Genomic DNA, 17,417 nt, shown 5'->3' with positions numbered 1-17,417 from the left:
TGCTTTGGCTTTGGGGTCGCTGCTTTGTGGCTACTGCGCCTTTTTTGTATCACCTTTTCTTTCACATACACACAGACACACACCAACACTAACACACATGGAGAACGAGAGATAAACGACTTAATTTCCGCAACACAAAATTGAATAGACTTTTGAATTTCCTTCCACAAAACACACTCACGCTAAATATTTAGCACCCAAAACACAACACAACACAAACAACAACAATGTGAAGGATGATAGTAAGAGCGAGGGGGCGGGAAGAAGAAGATGCAAAACGACGAACGACGCTCGATAATTGCACTTGGCACTAAACACAACGAAATGCGGCGGCGACGGCGGCAGCAGCGGCGACTGCTGTGTTGCGCATTTAACAAACGTTTATAAATAAATATGCTAGATATGCATAAATCCGTTACGTTTCGTTTTTTATTCTTTGTTTCTTTCGACTCGTGTTGTCCTGTTGCTACTTATTTGATTGCGTTCTTGCGTTCTGTTTCTTCGTTTTTTTTTGTATTTTGCTGCGCTTCGAATTTCAGCCACTGTCTCGCCGCCAGTGTGACTGAAGTGTCGTATTCAAATAAACCGACTGCATGGAGTACATTTGTATTGGGGGCTCACCTTAACAGTTGCTTGTGCTCCGGTCACACTGCTGCAGACAAAGTTCTGCACAGTTGGCAGCATTGCGCTCCACAGTTGCAGCAAGTTGGCAGCAATGTCAAAGAGCTTGACTTCAATTTTAATGCGTTCTACTTTTTGTAATTATTTTATGCGTTTATTTTATAGTACTTGTTATTTTACTTTGTGTTCTTTTAGTAGCTAATTTAGTTATTTTTCTTATTATTTTACATTATTATTACGCACCTAATTTATCGTATATTATTATATTATTAATGGAATGCATTTCATTAAAACAAATTGAATTGAAGAGATATTAATTTTGTATTTGATTTATTTATATTTCTTTATTACATTTTTGTAATTATTTGATTAGATTCATCTACTGCGCTTAAACATATTATTTATTTATTTTTTTTTGTATTATTGTCTATTACATTTTTTTATTTTATTAGATTAATTTTTTGTGCTAACACATTATCTATATTATTTTTTTATTATGGCTATTTTATTTTTTTATTTAGTTTATTGTATTAAGTTATTACCCTTACACATATTATTTATATTATTTTTGTCAATTACATTTGGTTTTATTTATTTTATTATTTATATAATTTCTTTATTTTTGTCGAATACATTTTGTTTTATTTATTTTATTATTCATATTATTTTTTTCTGTTTGTTTATAACATTTTGTTATATTTATTTTATTAGAATAATTTATTGCGCTTAAATGCATTAATTATTTTACTTCTTGTTTTCTGCTTTTGTATATATTTATTTAATTCATTTATTTAATTGTTAATTAATAAAATTGATTTATATGAATTATTTAAATTTTTCGAAATCTATTCGCAATAAATCGAATATGCATATTCAGTGTACAATCGTTTTGCCACTAGGTGGCAACGCCGCTGCGGCTGCAGCGTATACAAAGGCGGTACGGCAACGCTGGCATAGCCCAAAAATTTTGTAGTCCAATTTTGTGTGTTTTTCTGCGTAATTCTGTAATATGGCTAATTCGTGGCTCGCTGCACAATATTAAACGCGATCGCTGGCTGTGTGTGTGCACAAAACGAAGAGGATAGCAACAGTTAAAGCAGTGTGCAATTTGGCTGGCCGTAGCGCACACACACACACAAGCAGGCGAGCGAGGCCAACTCCTCCACCCCCCCTCGCCCATCCACAAACCAAGCGCCTGCCTGAACAATAATAATAATAATAATAGTGATACTTAAAGTGAACGCAACGATGTCGGAGCGCAAGCGGTATCACAAGGATAATGCGCCCACCGACGACATTATAACACTGATCAATCTGGTGCGCCAGAATCCAGCGCTCTACAACTACAAATTGCAGCCAAATCAGCGACGACGTCCGGACATCTTAAGCGGTTGGATGAAGGTGTCCCAGCAAATGGGCAGTAAGTTGTGTTGTTGTAGGGCTCTTCCTCTTCCATCTAATCAAGTTATGCTTTAATCCTAGATAAGTACAGCGTGCAGGAAGTGCGACGCAAATGGAAAAATCTGAGGGACACTTATCATCAATATCGTCGCCGGTCCCCGAAATGCATTGAGGGACGATTGTCAAAGTGGCGCTATGCGAAGCCACTCGATTTCCTCTCCAAGGTGTATCAACCGAAGTTAAAAGCTCAGCGCAATGCGCTCGCTGCAATGTTGCAGATCAAAAAGCAGCCCGATGATGACGATGAAGACGAGGATGGCGATGTGGGGGATGTGGATGATTTGGAGCACGATGTGATCGATGAGGATGGCAGCGGTGCTTTGGCCAGCCATCATCATCACCATCATCATCATGGACACAGTTCACAGATCACTTTGGTGGGCGGCGATGAGGCGGAAACCTTTATACTGACTGCCTATGAGGAGAGTGTGGCCGATGACAGCAACACGCATCCGACGCATCATCATGGCCATCATCATCATCACCAGCAGCAGCAGCAGCAGCATCATCATCATCACATTCCCGACAGCCATCAGCAACATGTGCATCACCTGCAACACCAACAACAGCAGCAGCAACAACAACAACAGCAACGTCATCACGATGGCAGCATCTCGAGCATTGAATTGTCACAGATAACGCAAGATGAAGACGACGATGACGTTGATGGCGAAGTGGAGGACGACGACGATGTTGTCGACGATGAACTGGATGAGGATGAAGTGCAGCAACACGATGGCACCCAAGTGGTGGACATTGTGAAGCACGAACTGGACGAAGATGCCGCAACAGGAGCCGAAGTTGACTACGAGGAAGTGTGTTTGTATGAGGAGGCGAGTGGAGCGCATTGCGGTGACGATGTGGCCGATAGCAAGGGCTTCCATTACATCGATGAGTTCATCGAGGACATTGAGCCGGAGACGCACGAGACGCAAAAGGAGATCACGTGCCACATATTGCGTGCCCATCACTTTGCCAGCACAACCGCAAGTGGAAGCGGGAGTGGGAGCGGGAACAGCGGAGGAGGAGGAGGAGGAACAACAGTAACAGCGACGGCCACAAATAGCGTGCTTGCTGGCGGAGTGATTACGGCGGACACGAAGCTCAAGAATCTCACGCTGGTGACCACAACGAATGCAGCAACCACGACATCATCGACAAAAGAATCGCAGCAAATTGCGCTCGTCGATGTCACGGAGGCAACGAGCACCAGCGTCACAATTTCCCAACCCGCCGCCTGTCAACTGAATGCATCGACAGCAGCAACAGGAACGGCGACAGCAACTCCATCGGCTGCTGCTGTTGTCAGCACGACGTTGCCACCAACAGCAGCAACCACATTGTGCAATAGTTCAGCGGGTCACTTCAGCAGCCCGACGACGATACTCCAACTGCCAACGTTGAGTTGTGGCGGCACCTCCATCAGCGTTGCCTCCAGCAGCACGCTCATCAAAGAAGACGAACTCCAGCAGCAACAGGTGCAACAACAGCAACAGCAGCATCATCAACAACAGCAGCAGCAACATCAACAGCAGCAGCAACATCAGCAACAGCAACTCAAGCGAGATGAGCTCGATTTGTTCTTCGATTTCCTCAAGAAGAAGATGCAATACTTTAGCAAAACGCAAATCACGCACATCCAAATGGAGTTCCTCAATTGCGTCAGTCGGCAGGAAGTCGCCGCCGATCTGGAAGCCAAGGACTAAACGGAGGAGCGCGCGTTTTTCATCAGATTTAAATTACTTATCTTTTTTTTAATATAATTATTTAGAATTGTAAATCGGTCATTTTTAAGTTTTAATGCTTTCCCTCTTCCTCTCTCCCTCTCCTTCTTCCCCATTCTCCCTCTCTCTCCCTCTCCTTGTCCCCCATTTTCTCTCTCCCCAATTCTCCTCTCTCTTTCTCTTTTAAGTGTTCGTTTTTAGCCTTAGCTCGCCAATTTGAACGTAGTGTTTAGCGTTAACGATGCCTCGTCTATACCTTGTGTATAACCCCCGCCCCTGCCCCCTTTGAACCCTGCCACGCCCCCTCAAACTGTGTAATGAATATAATTGTAAAATAAAACTAATCACATTTCTCGAAAAATGTTTTACAACTTGCTAAAAAGCCGCCTTAAATCATCCGTCAACGTGGTTTATAACACTGCCACGCCCACTATTTGCCGCCTTCGTTGTTGAACGAAAGTTGAAACTAGTTAGAAAGCTACAGTGGAGTGTGCTCGACTTTGAGATACCCAACAAAAGCGAATACCAAACTAATATACCGGAAAATACCAAAATCTACATTTGGTATATTGATATAGTAATACATACGAAATATAGCGTAACAGTGCGGTATAATTCTTAAAAATGTACCAAATTCAAATACCGCAAATATACCATAATCTATATTTGGTATAATATAGCATTACGTTCATAATATACCACAGAGTGCAAAATATACCACTCATATGTGGTATTCTTTTTAAAATATACCAAACAATATACCGCTAAAATACTGAAAATATCCCAACGGCTATTTTTTGGTATATTGATATAGTCTTACATTCAAAATATAGCACACATGTCAAAATATACCAGATATACCAAATAATATACTAACAAGTACGCAATATAAGAAAGTCGAGTATGCTCGACTGTGAGATACCCGCTACCCATTTCGAATAGAAAGCAAAACGGTGCTAATGTTTTATATCAAATAATTAATTTAACAATATTTATTTTGAGTTCAAGGCATATTACGTAATTAACTAATTTGTGCATTTTTGTATCAAATTATATAACTGCAAATTTTCTTTACTTCTAATTCGAGTAAGCGATCCGGTAACAGGCTGTAACAAGTCACAGCCACACAGAAAAAGTAAAGTGTAAATAAATCAAAGCCATCACCGCTTGTTACGCCGAACAATAATACACAAACAAACAAAAAGTTTGTTGTACTGAGCGCAGTAATAAACAAAAGCAAAATAACTCAGCAAAACTCTTTTTGGCACTTTGCATTCAAATCACAAATAGAAAGCAAAGTTATCGATATGCGATTTGACGGTAAGCAGTCAAAGCAAAGTTATCGATAGGCGACTTGAGTTCAAGTGCGATTTCTCGCGCTATCACAAAACAGGACACAGCTATCGAGTAAGGAAAGTTATCGATAACAGGCGCCAATATTTAAATTGCTTAAACTTTACAGAAATTGAATTCGAATTTTAAAATTTTTTAAAATTAAATTAAATTTTGAAAAAGAATAGTTGAATATTTTACAATTTTTGTATTTCCATCACACATTGCACATTTAATTAATTAATTCAAATTTGAAACAAAATTTTGTATTTCTATAAAAAAAATAAGTTACTTTTAATTAATTTAAATTTATTTCACAATTTTTATATATTTTATCAAAAAAAAGAGTCACATTTTGAATTACTTTAAATTGAAATAAATAACAATGAATATTCCATATTCTATTTTTGTATTTCAATTGCAATTAAAATAAGTCTTTAACTAAAACAAAAATATTCAACTCTTATTTTATATTTACGAAAATAAGCCAATTTAAAAAGCAAAATAAATCAATAAACTCTTAAAGAAGCCAATTTAAAAACCAAAGTAATGCAATCAACTTTTATTTTTAATTTCCTAAAAGAAGTCAATTTAAAAAGCAAAATAATGCATAATCAGTTCCAGCTTATTATCGTTAGGATAGCTTGTGTTTAAATTGTAATTTTCAGCGCTTCGATCGTCAAGGATCAAGACTTCGGCAACAACAACAATAGCAACAACTAGTGGCAACAATTAGAGACAGGGAAAAATTGAAGAGGAGGTAGGCGAAGGAGAAGGAGGAGATTGTAAACAAAACTTAAACGAAACAACTTATGCGACTAGCTGAGATTTAGCTTAGACGCCGTCCAATAAATACATATTCATCATATACAAATACATATATAGTAGTTATATATATATATCGATTTAGCTTAGATGCTCGAAGGTACTCGTGAATCCATCCAACATCCAGATCTCGTTGTCGTCGTTCACTCAAATCACGCCGCTGGCTGAGGTTGCGATGATGATGATGAAGATGATGATGATGATGATGACGCAGTCGATGTTTCGTTGCGCAGCTTGGCAATGTGCTCCGAGTTGAAGTAGATGACGGTGATGGTGATGTCGTCGCGATACAAACGCACCACATCCTGCGGCAGGGACAAATAATACGAGATCTTTGAGTGCTCAATGCCATACTCGGTGGCTCCTAAAGCATGCCTTATCAAGTGTGTCGCCGCATTCTGATCGATCGGCTTGCGCGTCAGTCCGGCTCTGAAAGCGAACAAATAATAGAGAGTTCATTTTGGGATGCCGCAACTTCAGAATAACATTTAAAAATGCTCCGACAGCCTTCTCGGTAGTGTTCCTATTCCAATTATTGGTAAACCATGTAAAATAGAAGTAAACTATATTCTAGGAAATCCTAAACTAACACTTCGAAACATTATTTGTAAAAATGTCCACGACCTTCTTGGTAGTACCTATTTTCATTGCTATTAATAAAAATGATAGATATTCTCTCCAAACAATATAAAATTCAAAAAAAATATACTCTCTATAAACCTCAGCTGTTTGTAAGTATTATTATAAAAGTACCGACAGCCTTCTCGGTAGTACCCATTCTACTGCTCACAATACTCATTCTATTTCTATAGCAATTATTTGTAATCAATGCAAAACAGAAATAAGTTATATTCTAGGAAAATCTAAACTAACACTTTGAAGCATAAAGCTCTACGACGGCCTTCTCGGTAGCACTCATTCTACTCTTATTATTCTACTCTACTGTTATTATTTTTGAGCAGTGTAGAACCCATTCTATGGTTTTTAGTTACAATATTAATTGTATCCATTATAAACAATGTGAAATAAAAGTAAGTTAAATTCTGGGAACACTTTGAAGCATTAAGCTCTAAAAGTGCCAACGACCTTCTTGATAGTACCCCTATTAATAACATTTAGTTGCAATATTAGTTGTAAAAATTAAGTATGTATTTATGAAAAATGCAATACACTACCGAAGACATATGTTTGTAAGCATTATTAGTGAGTTGTGCTATAAAAATACCGTCAGCCTTCTCGGTAGTACCCATTCTACTGCTTACAATACTCATTCTATCAATTATGTGAACATTTCTGAAAAATGGAAAATACAATCAAAATACACTATAAAAACCTCAACTAACACTTGTTAGCATTGTTGCTAAGTTGCAAAAGTGCCAACAACCTTCTTGGTAGTACCCATTTTTCTGCTTACAATACTCTTTCCATCAATTATATGAGCATTTCTTAACAATGTAAAATACAATCAAAATATATTCTATAAAACAACCAAAACTAACACTTTGAAGCATTATTCGTAGGTTGCAAAAGTGTGAACGACCTTCTCGGTAGTACATACTCTTTTAACGAGCAGTTTTTACTTCTTCACTTACTTGCGCTCCGCTAGCTGAGCGGAGATCTCCTTCAGCTTGACATCGCCACTGGGGAGACGCATCGGCTCGAGGATCTTCTTGGAGTTGATGTGCTCACCCACCAGACTGACGACCTCGCTGGGCGTGAGAAAATCCCAGAGGCCATCGCTGGCAATGACTAGAAACTTATCGTTGACGCCCAGCTCGTGCTGCTGGACATCGGGGCGTGCGGTCAGGTACGGCGGTGTGTAATAATTCGGTGGCATCACATGCTCCCCAAACATGGGCACCACCTGCTGCTGCATCGTCTCCACCGGCCACTTGTACCGATAGTCGCCAAAGGCGCGCAACGGTGCCAATTGACTCAACAGTCGACCATTCCGGATGATCGTCTCGCGCTCCTCTCGCGGATGCTCCTGGAGAATGCGCTCCACCTCCTGCATGTTGTCCGCATTGTGTTCGCTGTTCAGCTTCTTCACTTGCCACTGATTCGTCTGCGGATCGAGCACTCCGAGCACAGCCCCACAGTCCCCAGTGCTGGCCACATGCAGTTGCAGTCCCTCCAGGTGCACCAAACAAGCAACGGCGCCTAAAATAAGGGAAGGAAATGAGGCATATTATATGGTATATTAAGCTATTGAGAAACTCATAGTTGCCCTCTTCTACAGTATTCTTAAGCTGTGTAAAAACAAGAAGAATGTTATCCCCAAATTTAGTAACTTTAGATGTCAATAAATGGGATACAAAAATCCCAAAATTTATCCTTATAAATGATAATTTGCTGTTTATTATAATTTCGGATTAGCTGCAGCTATTAAGATACTTATATTTTACCTCTTCTACAGTATTCTTAAGTTGACTAGCAACCAGAAAAGTTTTATCTCCAAATTTAGTACCTTCAGCAGATATAGTCTTGAAGATATAGAAGATAAAAAGAGGAGGACAGACTGAACGACCGATGGATCTCCGTACAAATGAATAGTTTGCAAGTTTATTATAATAGAAATTTATCATCTTTTAACAAAGTTATTAAAATGAATTATCTTTTTATTTATAATTTATTTTAGGGTTTATAAGAAGGGTTTGTCCTATTCTACAGCATTCTTAAACTGCGTAGGAACCAGAAATGAATATAAATGTAGGCGATTAAAGAGACGGACAGACAGAAAGGTGGATGTATGTTTCTATAAATGAATGGTTTGCCAATTTATAATTTAAATTTAGCTGCAGCTATTAAGATACTCATAGTACTCAATGCTCTTAAGCTGAAAAGTGTAATCAACAAATTTATTTGCCCTAGCTCTTATAGCCTTTAAGATATAAGAGATACAATAGGTGGACAGACAGAACGACGGAATAGATTTCCATAGAAATTATTTGTAAGTTCAATATAATTTAGAGAATATTATAAAAATGATTACTACTTTTTTTTACATAGATTCCTTTAGGAGGCTATGAGAACGCGTGGCTCATTTCTAGACCAAACAAGAACTGCATAGGAGCTAATGCAACTTCTTCTACAATTTTGGAAAATGTTTTGCTTACCGGAGAGCGCAACGCTCATGGTGCGGACATCGTTGGTGGCCAAGGCTTCGAGGGCCAAATCCTCATCGAGTTGCTGGAAAGCCTGCTCCAGCTCGGTGGCGACATCGCGCTGCGGCTCCGCACTCAGACGCTTGATGTACTGCTGGAAGCTGTTCTCGTAGATGGGACGAATCTCGCTAACGAAATCGACATTGTCGTTGTGACACTTGAGGAACGATTGGCTGGTGCATCCTTGCTTCATCTGCTCCCGCAGCACTTGGCGGGGCAACGTGCCCGCGGAGATGTAGCGGAGCAGACGCTTGGAGACCACTTGGCCGCAGGCGGCGCCGCCGTGGCCATCGAAGACGCCGCAGATGAAGCCGTTGCGATGGAGGAGACTGGCTTCGGTGCGTGAATCCTCGCAGGGGGAATTGGAGCCGAGTTGATTTGTTTCGTAGCTGCGTATGATGCCGTCCAGCGGGAAATTGTAAACGAATTCATTTTCGCGTAATGCCAAATTCACCTGCACATATAACAGAAACAACAACATCGTTACAACAACAGCGAATAATAAAGGATTAATCGATAGTTTTTTGGGTGCGATCGATAATTGTACTCACATCGTAGGGACTCAGCTGGGGAAGCTGCGGCAGCAGTCGGAGGGCATTGAGACTGAACTCACGCACATTGTTGCGCACGTAGCCAATGGCGTCGTGCAGCACAAACTTTAACATCTATGTGTGATTCTAAATACTATATGCTATGCTGGATCTGTGTGTGTTGCCTTACTTCTCCTTCCAAGTGCGGTAACCACACACGTTCTACTGCTTCTTCTTGTTGTTGTTGTTGTTGTTGTTGCCTCTCTTTTTTTATTTGACTAATTGTCGCGCAAGGCAGTTAACGGCAATTTATGGGCGTTTTGGTGCTGTTGCTCGGTTGCTGCTGCACAAGTTGCTGTTTATTGCTCGGCCTTCGTGTTCGATTTTATTGTACATTTGTGCAGCACAAAATTGAAAACAATACGAAAATAAAGCCGAAATAAAACGAACTAATGTCAAATATGACAGATAGCGATGACAGAAGCAGAGCACCGAATATCGATAACGATGCGTTCGCAGCATCGATAACACAGCAAATGTAAACTACTATTTAATTAATTACGATAAATGTTTTTTTTAAACAAAATTTACTGAAAATAAATTCAATTTTTTCGGTATTCAATTTGCTTTTTTGTGTTCAATCAATAAAACGCAATTGCGCGACAGCTGCAGCGTTGCCACTAAGTAGGCAATTGAGTATTTTTTTATACTATTTATTAATATAGCGCTTGATTAATAAATACAAACAACAACAATCATTATTAAAAAAAATAATTTTAGTGTTTCTCATAATTTCTAGACAGTTTTAACACAGTAATAAATAATTTAAATTCGCGGCAATGGCAGCGATGCCACTGAGTACAAGCATGAGTAATTTGCTGGCAGCCCTGGAAACCAACCCACACACTTACTCACACACACACACACTCATACAATGACAGTAATAGCTGTGCGTTAGAAAAAAAACAAACAAAACAGTGCAAAGCAAGCAGCTGAGTTTAGTTAAATTTAATAAACAAAAAAGCAACAAATTGATTTATACGCTAGCAGCACGTTCAACGGTGAATTAATTAACGCCAAGAGCACAAGTCAAAAGCAAAACGCAATTTCGCTGGGTGTGCAACAACAACAATAACAACAACAGCAGCAACTAGAGCGAAGAAGAAAAGCAAAAAGGACAAAGTTAATTTGCGCATTAACGCAAAAACCAAAACAAGCGAAGCAAATACACAAAAGTCAACAAACAACAAAACAAACTAAACACGATGGTTGAGCCAATTTTTGATTATCAATTTCGCTTAATACTCATTGGAGACAGCACAGTGGGCAAAAGTTCGCTACTCAAATTCTTCACAGATGGAAAATTTGCCGAGGTATGTTATGCGTATTACTTGAAAGTGTTCTTTTTTTTGTTTTTGTTGTATGTGCTTCTTAGTGCAACTGTGTCAAGTGCAATCATAATAATTACATAATTAAAGTAGCGCACAATATATTCATTAAGACAAAGGCAAGCATCTTTCCTATGTGTCCCCGCTTCCCCCCCACCCTTCCTCATACCCCACCCATAACCGCAGTGTCGCAGCGAATGGCTATACGGGTGTTAGTGTGTGTGTGAGTGTAAAGTACTGATAATGCAATTGCCTAGGAGGACATACAACAGTGTGGCAACCTTGAACATGTAGCGCGCACTTTTGAACTCAAGTAAATACGTTTTATTTGCATTTAGTTTGGGTGATTAACAAGAAAAATTAAGAAGAAAGTTAATTTAGTGTTGTTTGCACAGTTCTTTTTTTTCACTTCTTCAACTTCTTGTCCCCCTCTTGCTCTTTCTCTGTGAAGTTGCAGTTGTAAAGGATAGCAATTTTCAACAAGAGTGGCAACGCTTAAGCACACTTGGCGCTAACATAATGAATTTCAAATGTGGGAATAAAGCAATTTAACATTGGAATTGTTTGCTCAACTCTCATTTACTTTAAATTTGTTTCATATTTATATTTGAATATTCAAATTAATAACTTGAATTGCAATGTTAACTCAGCTATCTTTTAATACAAATTTGTGGAATTTAATGTTGTTATTTAAATATTCAATATATGTTCAACTATCTTTTAATACAAATATTTGTACTATTAATTAAACATTCAACTAAATACACTTTTAATATAGGCTCAACTATTTTGTAATCCAAATAGTTATACTATTTTTTTTAACATTCAACTAAATACAGTTGCAATATTACCCTAATTACATATCTTTGAATATCGAGTTTATTTTTTAACCATTCAACTAAATACACTTTTATTGCTCTCTTCTTCAGCTCTCGGATCCCACAGTGGGCGTGGACTTCTTTGCCCGCCTCATCGAAATGAAGGACGGCACACAGATCAAACTTCAGCTGTGGGACACCGCTGGCCAGGAGCGTTTTCGATCGATCACAAAGTCATATTATCGCAACTCGGTTGGCGTTCTCCTCGTCTACGATATTTCGAACTACGCCAGCTTCGAGCATATACCGCTCTGGATGATGGAGGCGCGACGTCACATTGAGCCGCATGTTCCGGTCTTTGCACTCGTTGGCTGCAAATTGGATCTGGTTAATTCGGGTTCGGGGCATCGCGAGGTGTCCACTGAAGATGGCCAAGGATTTGCTAAGTTGCATGGCTTGCACTTTGTGGAGACATCGGCGCGAACTGGCGCCAACGTTGAGGAGGCATTTCGCATGGTCACCCAAGAGGTTTATGCCCGCATCCGATCGGGCGAATATAAAGCCGAGGATGGCTGGGATGGCATCAAATCTGGATTTGCGCGACCCAACAGTCTTGACTTTAATCTCTTTGTCGCCGAGCCAGAGAAGTCCTCCTGCTGTTGATGGGATGATGATCATCGTGATCGTTGCGTTTCTAATCCAGCGGCAAACTTTGTTTAGTTTAGTATACATCAAATTTTTTTTTCCAAAACCAAAACCGTCTCCTACATATATATGCAGAACATACAATATGTTTTATTTTTTCTATGCGATTTTACATATTATTATTTTGTGTATGTTGATTTGATAATTGTATGCTGTCTTTATTTGTTGACTCGTTTTTAATAGTGCACCAAAAAAACAAATCAAAAAAGAAAGAAAACAAAATGTATTTTTGTTGACTCGTGACGATGACTCATAGTTAAGTCCAATCTTATATATTTTTGCATTTTCCCGGTAAAAAAAAACCCAGCCAAGACTCTTCTACACTGATTTTCATAATTGTTCTGTTCAGCTGAGTATTGTGCTGCATCTTATTAACCTATATACATGAGGAATACTTCAATGCATGTGCGTGAACATGTGAAACAGAAAATAAGAAAACAAAATTAAAAAAGAAAATAAGGATACACATATACTTGAACTTGAAATATAAACGTTTTTATTGATTAAATTGCTTGGCTTTTATTTTAAATTCAGCGCCCAACTAAGTTTAACAGTCTGGCAACGCTGCCCAGTGGAATGGCAGTTCAGCTGCTCGCAATGAGTATCGATTACTTGCTTAGCTAATCAATCAATATTTATTTCTTGAGTTGATTTCAATCAAATGATAATTAGTCATAATTTTTTTTTACATATTTTGTGAGCTAACCAAGCAACAGCAACAGAGTAAACTGTGAAACAGTCGTCAGTCAGCAGCAAGCATCGATGCTTGCCAGTATATCGATAGGCAAAAACATATGTGATATCGAGACATTTGACTGTCAAAAGCAGTCTTTTTTTTTTGTTTTTTTGTAGTGTGATACCCCGTACAGCGCGTGCCACTTCTCTAATTTTCGTTGGCCAACAAGAAAAAAAAGGAACACACACACACTCACATTCAATAACAACAGCAGTAATTTACACAAAAGAAGAAAAACTATATATCTAGGTAATAATGGGTAACGTGGTAGCGGCATCATCCGGCATCGAGCCAACGGCGGCGCGCAGCAACAGCGTTGCGGCAAGTCTCGGGCTGCCGGAACCAGCGCAACTGAGCAGCAGAAGCGGCACAGATGGAGCAGCAGCCACATTGATTGCGGCCGATGTGGGCGATGCGTCCAAGGAGCACACACTCGAGAATCCCGGCACCGTTGAGGAGTTGCACAAGAAATGCAAAGGTATGCGATTCTCATTCATGAGCAAACCAAAAATGTTTTTGCCATTCTGATGACATAACCTACAAGCATGTGAAACGGGCTGAATGTGGGGAGGGGGGGTTGCCTGCGCTAACCCAAGTGCGTGTATGTGTGCGTGCGCGTGTACGTGTGTGTAAGTGCGTGTTAGTGTGAGTGCGTGTTTCTGTCTCTGTGATTATGTATTATCAGTTGCACCTTCGATGTACTCATTCATGTGCATGTTTATCGTTATCGATATGAGTGGGGGCCAAATTGGGTTTTGACCTGCGAAAAACAGCTGCTTAGCAAAGCAGTGGAAACGGATCGCGCTTCGTTTTGAACTGCTTCCTTCCTTTAAGCGCAGCTTAATTCCGAATGACATTTCATCTGACATGTCCAACTAGAATTTCACACATTTCGTGTCGAGTCATGCGATGACATCCCAGCTGCAAATGGCGTGCAGAAAATATTGTTGCCTTGCTTGCTTCCTTTGAGCGCAGTCGAAAAACAGCTACTTAACAAAGCAGTGCATATGGATCATGCATTGCGTGAACTGCTTGCTTCCTTTAAGCGCAGTTTACTTGCGAATGACATCTTGGCTGACATGTCCAACTGGAATTTCACGCATTTCGTGTCGAGTCATCCCAGCTGCATATTGGATGCGGAGAACATGGTTTCCTTGGCAGCGGAAAAGGGAAGCATGCTTTTAAACACTTTTTTAATTATATTTCAGTTGTATTTCAATTGCATAAAGCATAATTGCTCTGCAGCAGAAATGAGACATGAGAAATGTTGATAACCCAGTTGTATTTCAACTGCATACAGCATAACTGCTTTGCAGCAGAAAAGTATGAAGGTTGTGAGGGCTTGTTTTGCAATTTATGGGTGATTTTATGACTGAAATCTTGTTCTTACATTGCCCACAATACAATTCCCTACATAGAACACTTTCTCATCATGTTATCACACCTCTCTCTCTCTCCCTCACAGATGTACAGGCCATTACATTTGAGGGGGGCCAAGATCATGCTGAACAAAGGGCTGAGCAATCACTTTCAGGTATCGCACACGATCAACTTGAGCACCACAGTGCCAAGTGGCTATCGCTTTGGGGCCACCTACGTGGGCACCAAGCAATACAGCCCAACGGAGGCATTCCCCGTGCTCCTGGGTGACATTGATCCCTCTGGCAATCTCAATGCCAATGTCATACATCAGTTCAGTTCGCGGCTGCGCTGCAAGTTTGCCTCGCAGGTAAGTTTTCGACTCGTTGATCAACCAGTGTTGAAAGTATCGTAATATTTATCCTTTTGCAGATTCAAGAGTCCAAGGTGATGGCCACACAGCTGAGCACAGATTATCGAGGCAATGATTTCACCGCCTCGATCACTCTCGGAAATCCGAGCATATTCACCAATTCCGGCGTCATCGTTGGCCAGTATCTGCAGTCGGTGACACAGCGCACAGCTCTCGGCGCTGAGGTCGCCTATCAGTATGGACCCAATGTCCCTGGACGCCAGATTGCCATCGTCTCTGCTCTGGGACGCTACACCAACGGCGACTCGATTTGGTCGGGCACTTTGGGTCCCAGTGGATTGCATCTGTGCTACTATCAAAAGGCCAGCGAGCAGCTGCAAATTGGCGTCGAGGTGGAGACAAGTCTCCGCATGCAGGAATCCGTCGCTACGATTGCCTACCAAATCGATTTGCCCAAGGCCGATCTGGTCTTCAAAGGTACCTAAAAGTGTTCTAGAATGTCGTCGATAGGGTTTTAGACATATTATTATGTAGTCGATGTAGAGACATTCATGTCTGTCTGTCTCATTGAATCGGGATTATGATTATGTCAATGTATAGACATTTAGTTTGTTAGGATATTATAGTTATGTATGTCTTTCTTTCCGTCTCTCCAATTGAATCGAGATGATTATTATAATGTCGATGAATAGTCATTTCATTTCTTAGGATACTATACTAATGTCTGTCTGTCCAGTTAAATCAGGATGATTATGATTATGTTGATGTATAGAAATTGCATTTGCTAGGATAATAAACTAATCTCGGTTTGGTTGTTCTTACGTCTGTCCAATTTACGGGATGATTGCGTTGTCGAGACATTTTATTTCATAGTAATGTCTGTGTGTCCAATTGAATTCGGATGATTCTGATTATGTCAATGAATAGACATTAAGTTTGTTAGCATGTTATACTCGTGTCTGTCTTTCTTTCCATTTATCCAATTCAATCGAGATTATTTTTATGTTATTCATCGACATTTCATTTATGAGGATATTATAATCATCTCTGTCCATTAAAATTGAAATGCCATATCTCAGTTAATTGAAGTTAACATTTTGAATTTCCAAGCAACTCTTCTTAATTTCTAGCATTGGCTTTAGAAAAGGAAAACAAGATATTTTGACATTTGTTAATTTAAGTATACTTTTAGCATTTTTAATCTAAATTCAAATTGTAAAGTTGGTGGGAATATTCTTAAGCTCATACAACAAAAATGGACCTTAAGAATATTTTCACCAACTATACAATTAAAAATTTGAACTAAAAATACTTAAATGTCGCTAAGTTAACATAATTTAAACTTAAATTAATAATAGTAATCTTAGAAACTATCCAAAAGTGCTAGAATACTATTTATCTATATCTATATTTATATCTTATCAGCAACCATCAAATACTAAAAACATTGTCCGTCGTTCTGTCTGCCCACTCCTATAAATAACTATAACTCAGGGAATTTCAAAGCTAGCGCTTCTTTAAACTTGCACTTACTTTTCCTTTTATTAATATAATGAATCTCGCTTATTTTGCAGGCTCCATTGACTCCAATTGGCACATTTCGGGAGTGTTGGAGAAGCGTTTGCAGCCTTTGCCATTCTCGTTTACGCTGAGCGGGCGCATGAATCATGTGAAGAACAACTTTAAGCTCGGCTGTGGACTGATGATTGGTTAATCGATAAATCGATTAATCGATACCACACACACACACATACCAACACACACACACACGGAGAAAGAGAGTCGATAGCATTCACACACACACACACAGTTTTCACAGAGCAATAGAATGGAAGAAAAAAGGAAAAGGATTTTTGGAGCATGCTCAACATACAAACACACACACACATGTATATTTCTATACATACACACACACACACAACTGCAGCAAGTCAAGCATAATTGTTCATTTGTTTTAAATCTGACCTCATCAACGCTTTTGATCATTTGACATTTCCAACAACAACCACAACAACAAATTGCAAAATGTAAATGTAAAAATTCGAAAACTCCCTAGGCCACTCCCCCAACCCCCCTTTCCACCCCCCAACCCCTTCAGCAACTAGAAGCAACAGCGACATGAGGCAACTAAAAAAACCAAAAACGGGTGCAAAATTTATCAGCAATTAGTACAAGACGAAGAAGAAGATGAAGAAGAGAGGAAGCAGCATAGAAAGAGATGGAAATAAAATGTTATGTTATGTAAAAAACACAAAAAGAAACATTTGAAAATACACAAATTGTGCTGTATTCAAATCAAACAACAATAAACTTAAGTTGTGCCCATTCCCTCATCCCACCCGCCCCCTTTCATCCCTCTGCACATTTCCAATTCCATTACA

General features: G+C 39.5%; 4 protein-coding genes across 4 annotated transcripts; 3 read left to right on the top strand and 1 right to left on the bottom strand.

Moving 5' to 3' along the window:
* Positions 1 to 1,545: 1,545 nt before the first annotated feature.
* Positions 1,546 to 4,133, top strand: LOC132796319 (ecdysone-induced protein 74EF). Its single transcript, XM_060807458.1, has 2 exons — positions 1,546 to 2,041; positions 2,104 to 4,133. Exons 1-2 carry the CDS (start codon positions 1,870 to 1,872, stop codon positions 3,786 to 3,788), a joined length of 1,857 nt encoding a protein of 618 aa, XP_060663441.1. The 5' UTR covers positions 1,546 to 1,869; the 3' UTR covers positions 3,789 to 4,133.
* A 1,474-nt stretch (positions 4,134 to 5,607) lies between these two features.
* Positions 5,608 to 10,122, bottom strand: LOC132795728 (pyruvate dehydrogenase [acetyl-transferring]-phosphatase 1, mitochondrial). The gene is made up of 4 exons (XM_060806599.1): positions 9,679 to 10,122; positions 9,080 to 9,581; positions 7,556 to 8,123; positions 5,608 to 6,392 (listed from the first exon to the last, which is right to left on the bottom strand). Exons 1-4 carry the CDS (start codon positions 9,790 to 9,792, stop codon positions 6,116 to 6,118), a joined length of 1,461 nt encoding a protein of 486 aa, XP_060662582.1. The 5' UTR covers positions 9,793 to 10,122; the 3' UTR covers positions 5,608 to 6,115.
* Positions 10,123 to 10,592: 470 nt separating this feature from the next.
* LOC132795729 (ras-related protein Rab-39B) lies at positions 10,593 to 13,076 on the top strand. Its single transcript, XM_060806601.1, has 2 exons — positions 10,593 to 11,030; positions 11,975 to 13,076. Exons 1-2 carry the CDS (start codon positions 10,923 to 10,925, stop codon positions 12,524 to 12,526), a joined length of 660 nt encoding a protein of 219 aa, XP_060662584.1. The 5' UTR covers positions 10,593 to 10,922; the 3' UTR covers positions 12,527 to 13,076.
* A 317-nt stretch (positions 13,077 to 13,393) lies between these two features.
* Positions 13,394 to 17,130, top strand: LOC132795997 (mitochondrial import receptor subunit TOM40 homolog 1). Its single transcript, XM_060806994.1, is given in 5 exon segments — positions 13,394 to 13,782; positions 14,770 to 14,792; positions 14,794 to 15,033; positions 15,096 to 15,513; positions 16,611 to 17,130. Coding segments are annotated over 5 exon segments (1,044 nt in total). The 5' UTR covers positions 13,394 to 13,559; the 3' UTR covers positions 16,751 to 17,130.
* The last annotated feature ends 287 nt before the right edge of the window (positions 17,131 to 17,417 follow it).

This window comes from Drosophila nasuta, chromosome X (assembly GCF_023558535.2).
Source record: "Drosophila nasuta strain 15112-1781.00 chromosome X, ASM2355853v1, whole genome shotgun sequence".
NCBI lineage: Eukaryota > Metazoa > Arthropoda > Insecta > Diptera > Drosophilidae > Drosophila > Drosophila nasuta.
The sequence above is the reverse complement of the archived record's forward strand: the minus strand, read 5'-3'. Positions and strand labels throughout refer to the sequence as shown.

Excerpts from the sequence above, each read along its gene's own strand:
- LOC132796319 (XM_060807458.1), top strand. The coding sequence starts at position 1,870 with ATGTCGGAGCGCAAGCGGTATCACAAGGATAATGCGCCCACCGACGAC. Across the intron at positions 2,042-2,103 it reads GGTGTCCCAGCAAATGGGCA|ATAAGTACAGCGTGCAGGAA; the intron begins GTAAGTTGTGTT and ends CTTTAATCCTAG.
- LOC132795728 (XM_060806599.1), bottom strand. The coding sequence starts at position 9,792 with ATGTTAAAGTTTGTGCTGCACGACGCCATTGGCTACGTGCGCAACAAT. Across the intron at positions 8,124-9,079 it reads CATGAGCGTTGCGCTCTCCG|GCGCCGTTGCTTGTTTGGTG; the intron begins GTAAGCAAAACA and ends CCCTTATTTTAG. Across the intron at positions 6,393-7,555 it reads GCTCAGCTAGCGGAGCGCAA|AGCCGGACTGACGCGCAAGC; the intron begins GTAAGTGAAGAA and ends GTTCGCTTTCAG.
- LOC132795729 (XM_060806601.1), top strand. The coding sequence starts at position 10,923 with ATGGTTGAGCCAATTTTTGATTATCAATTTCGCTTAATACTCATTGGA. Across the intron at positions 11,031-11,974 it reads CAGATGGAAAATTTGCCGAG|CTCTCGGATCCCACAGTGGG; the intron begins GTATGTTATGCG and ends TCTCTTCTTCAG.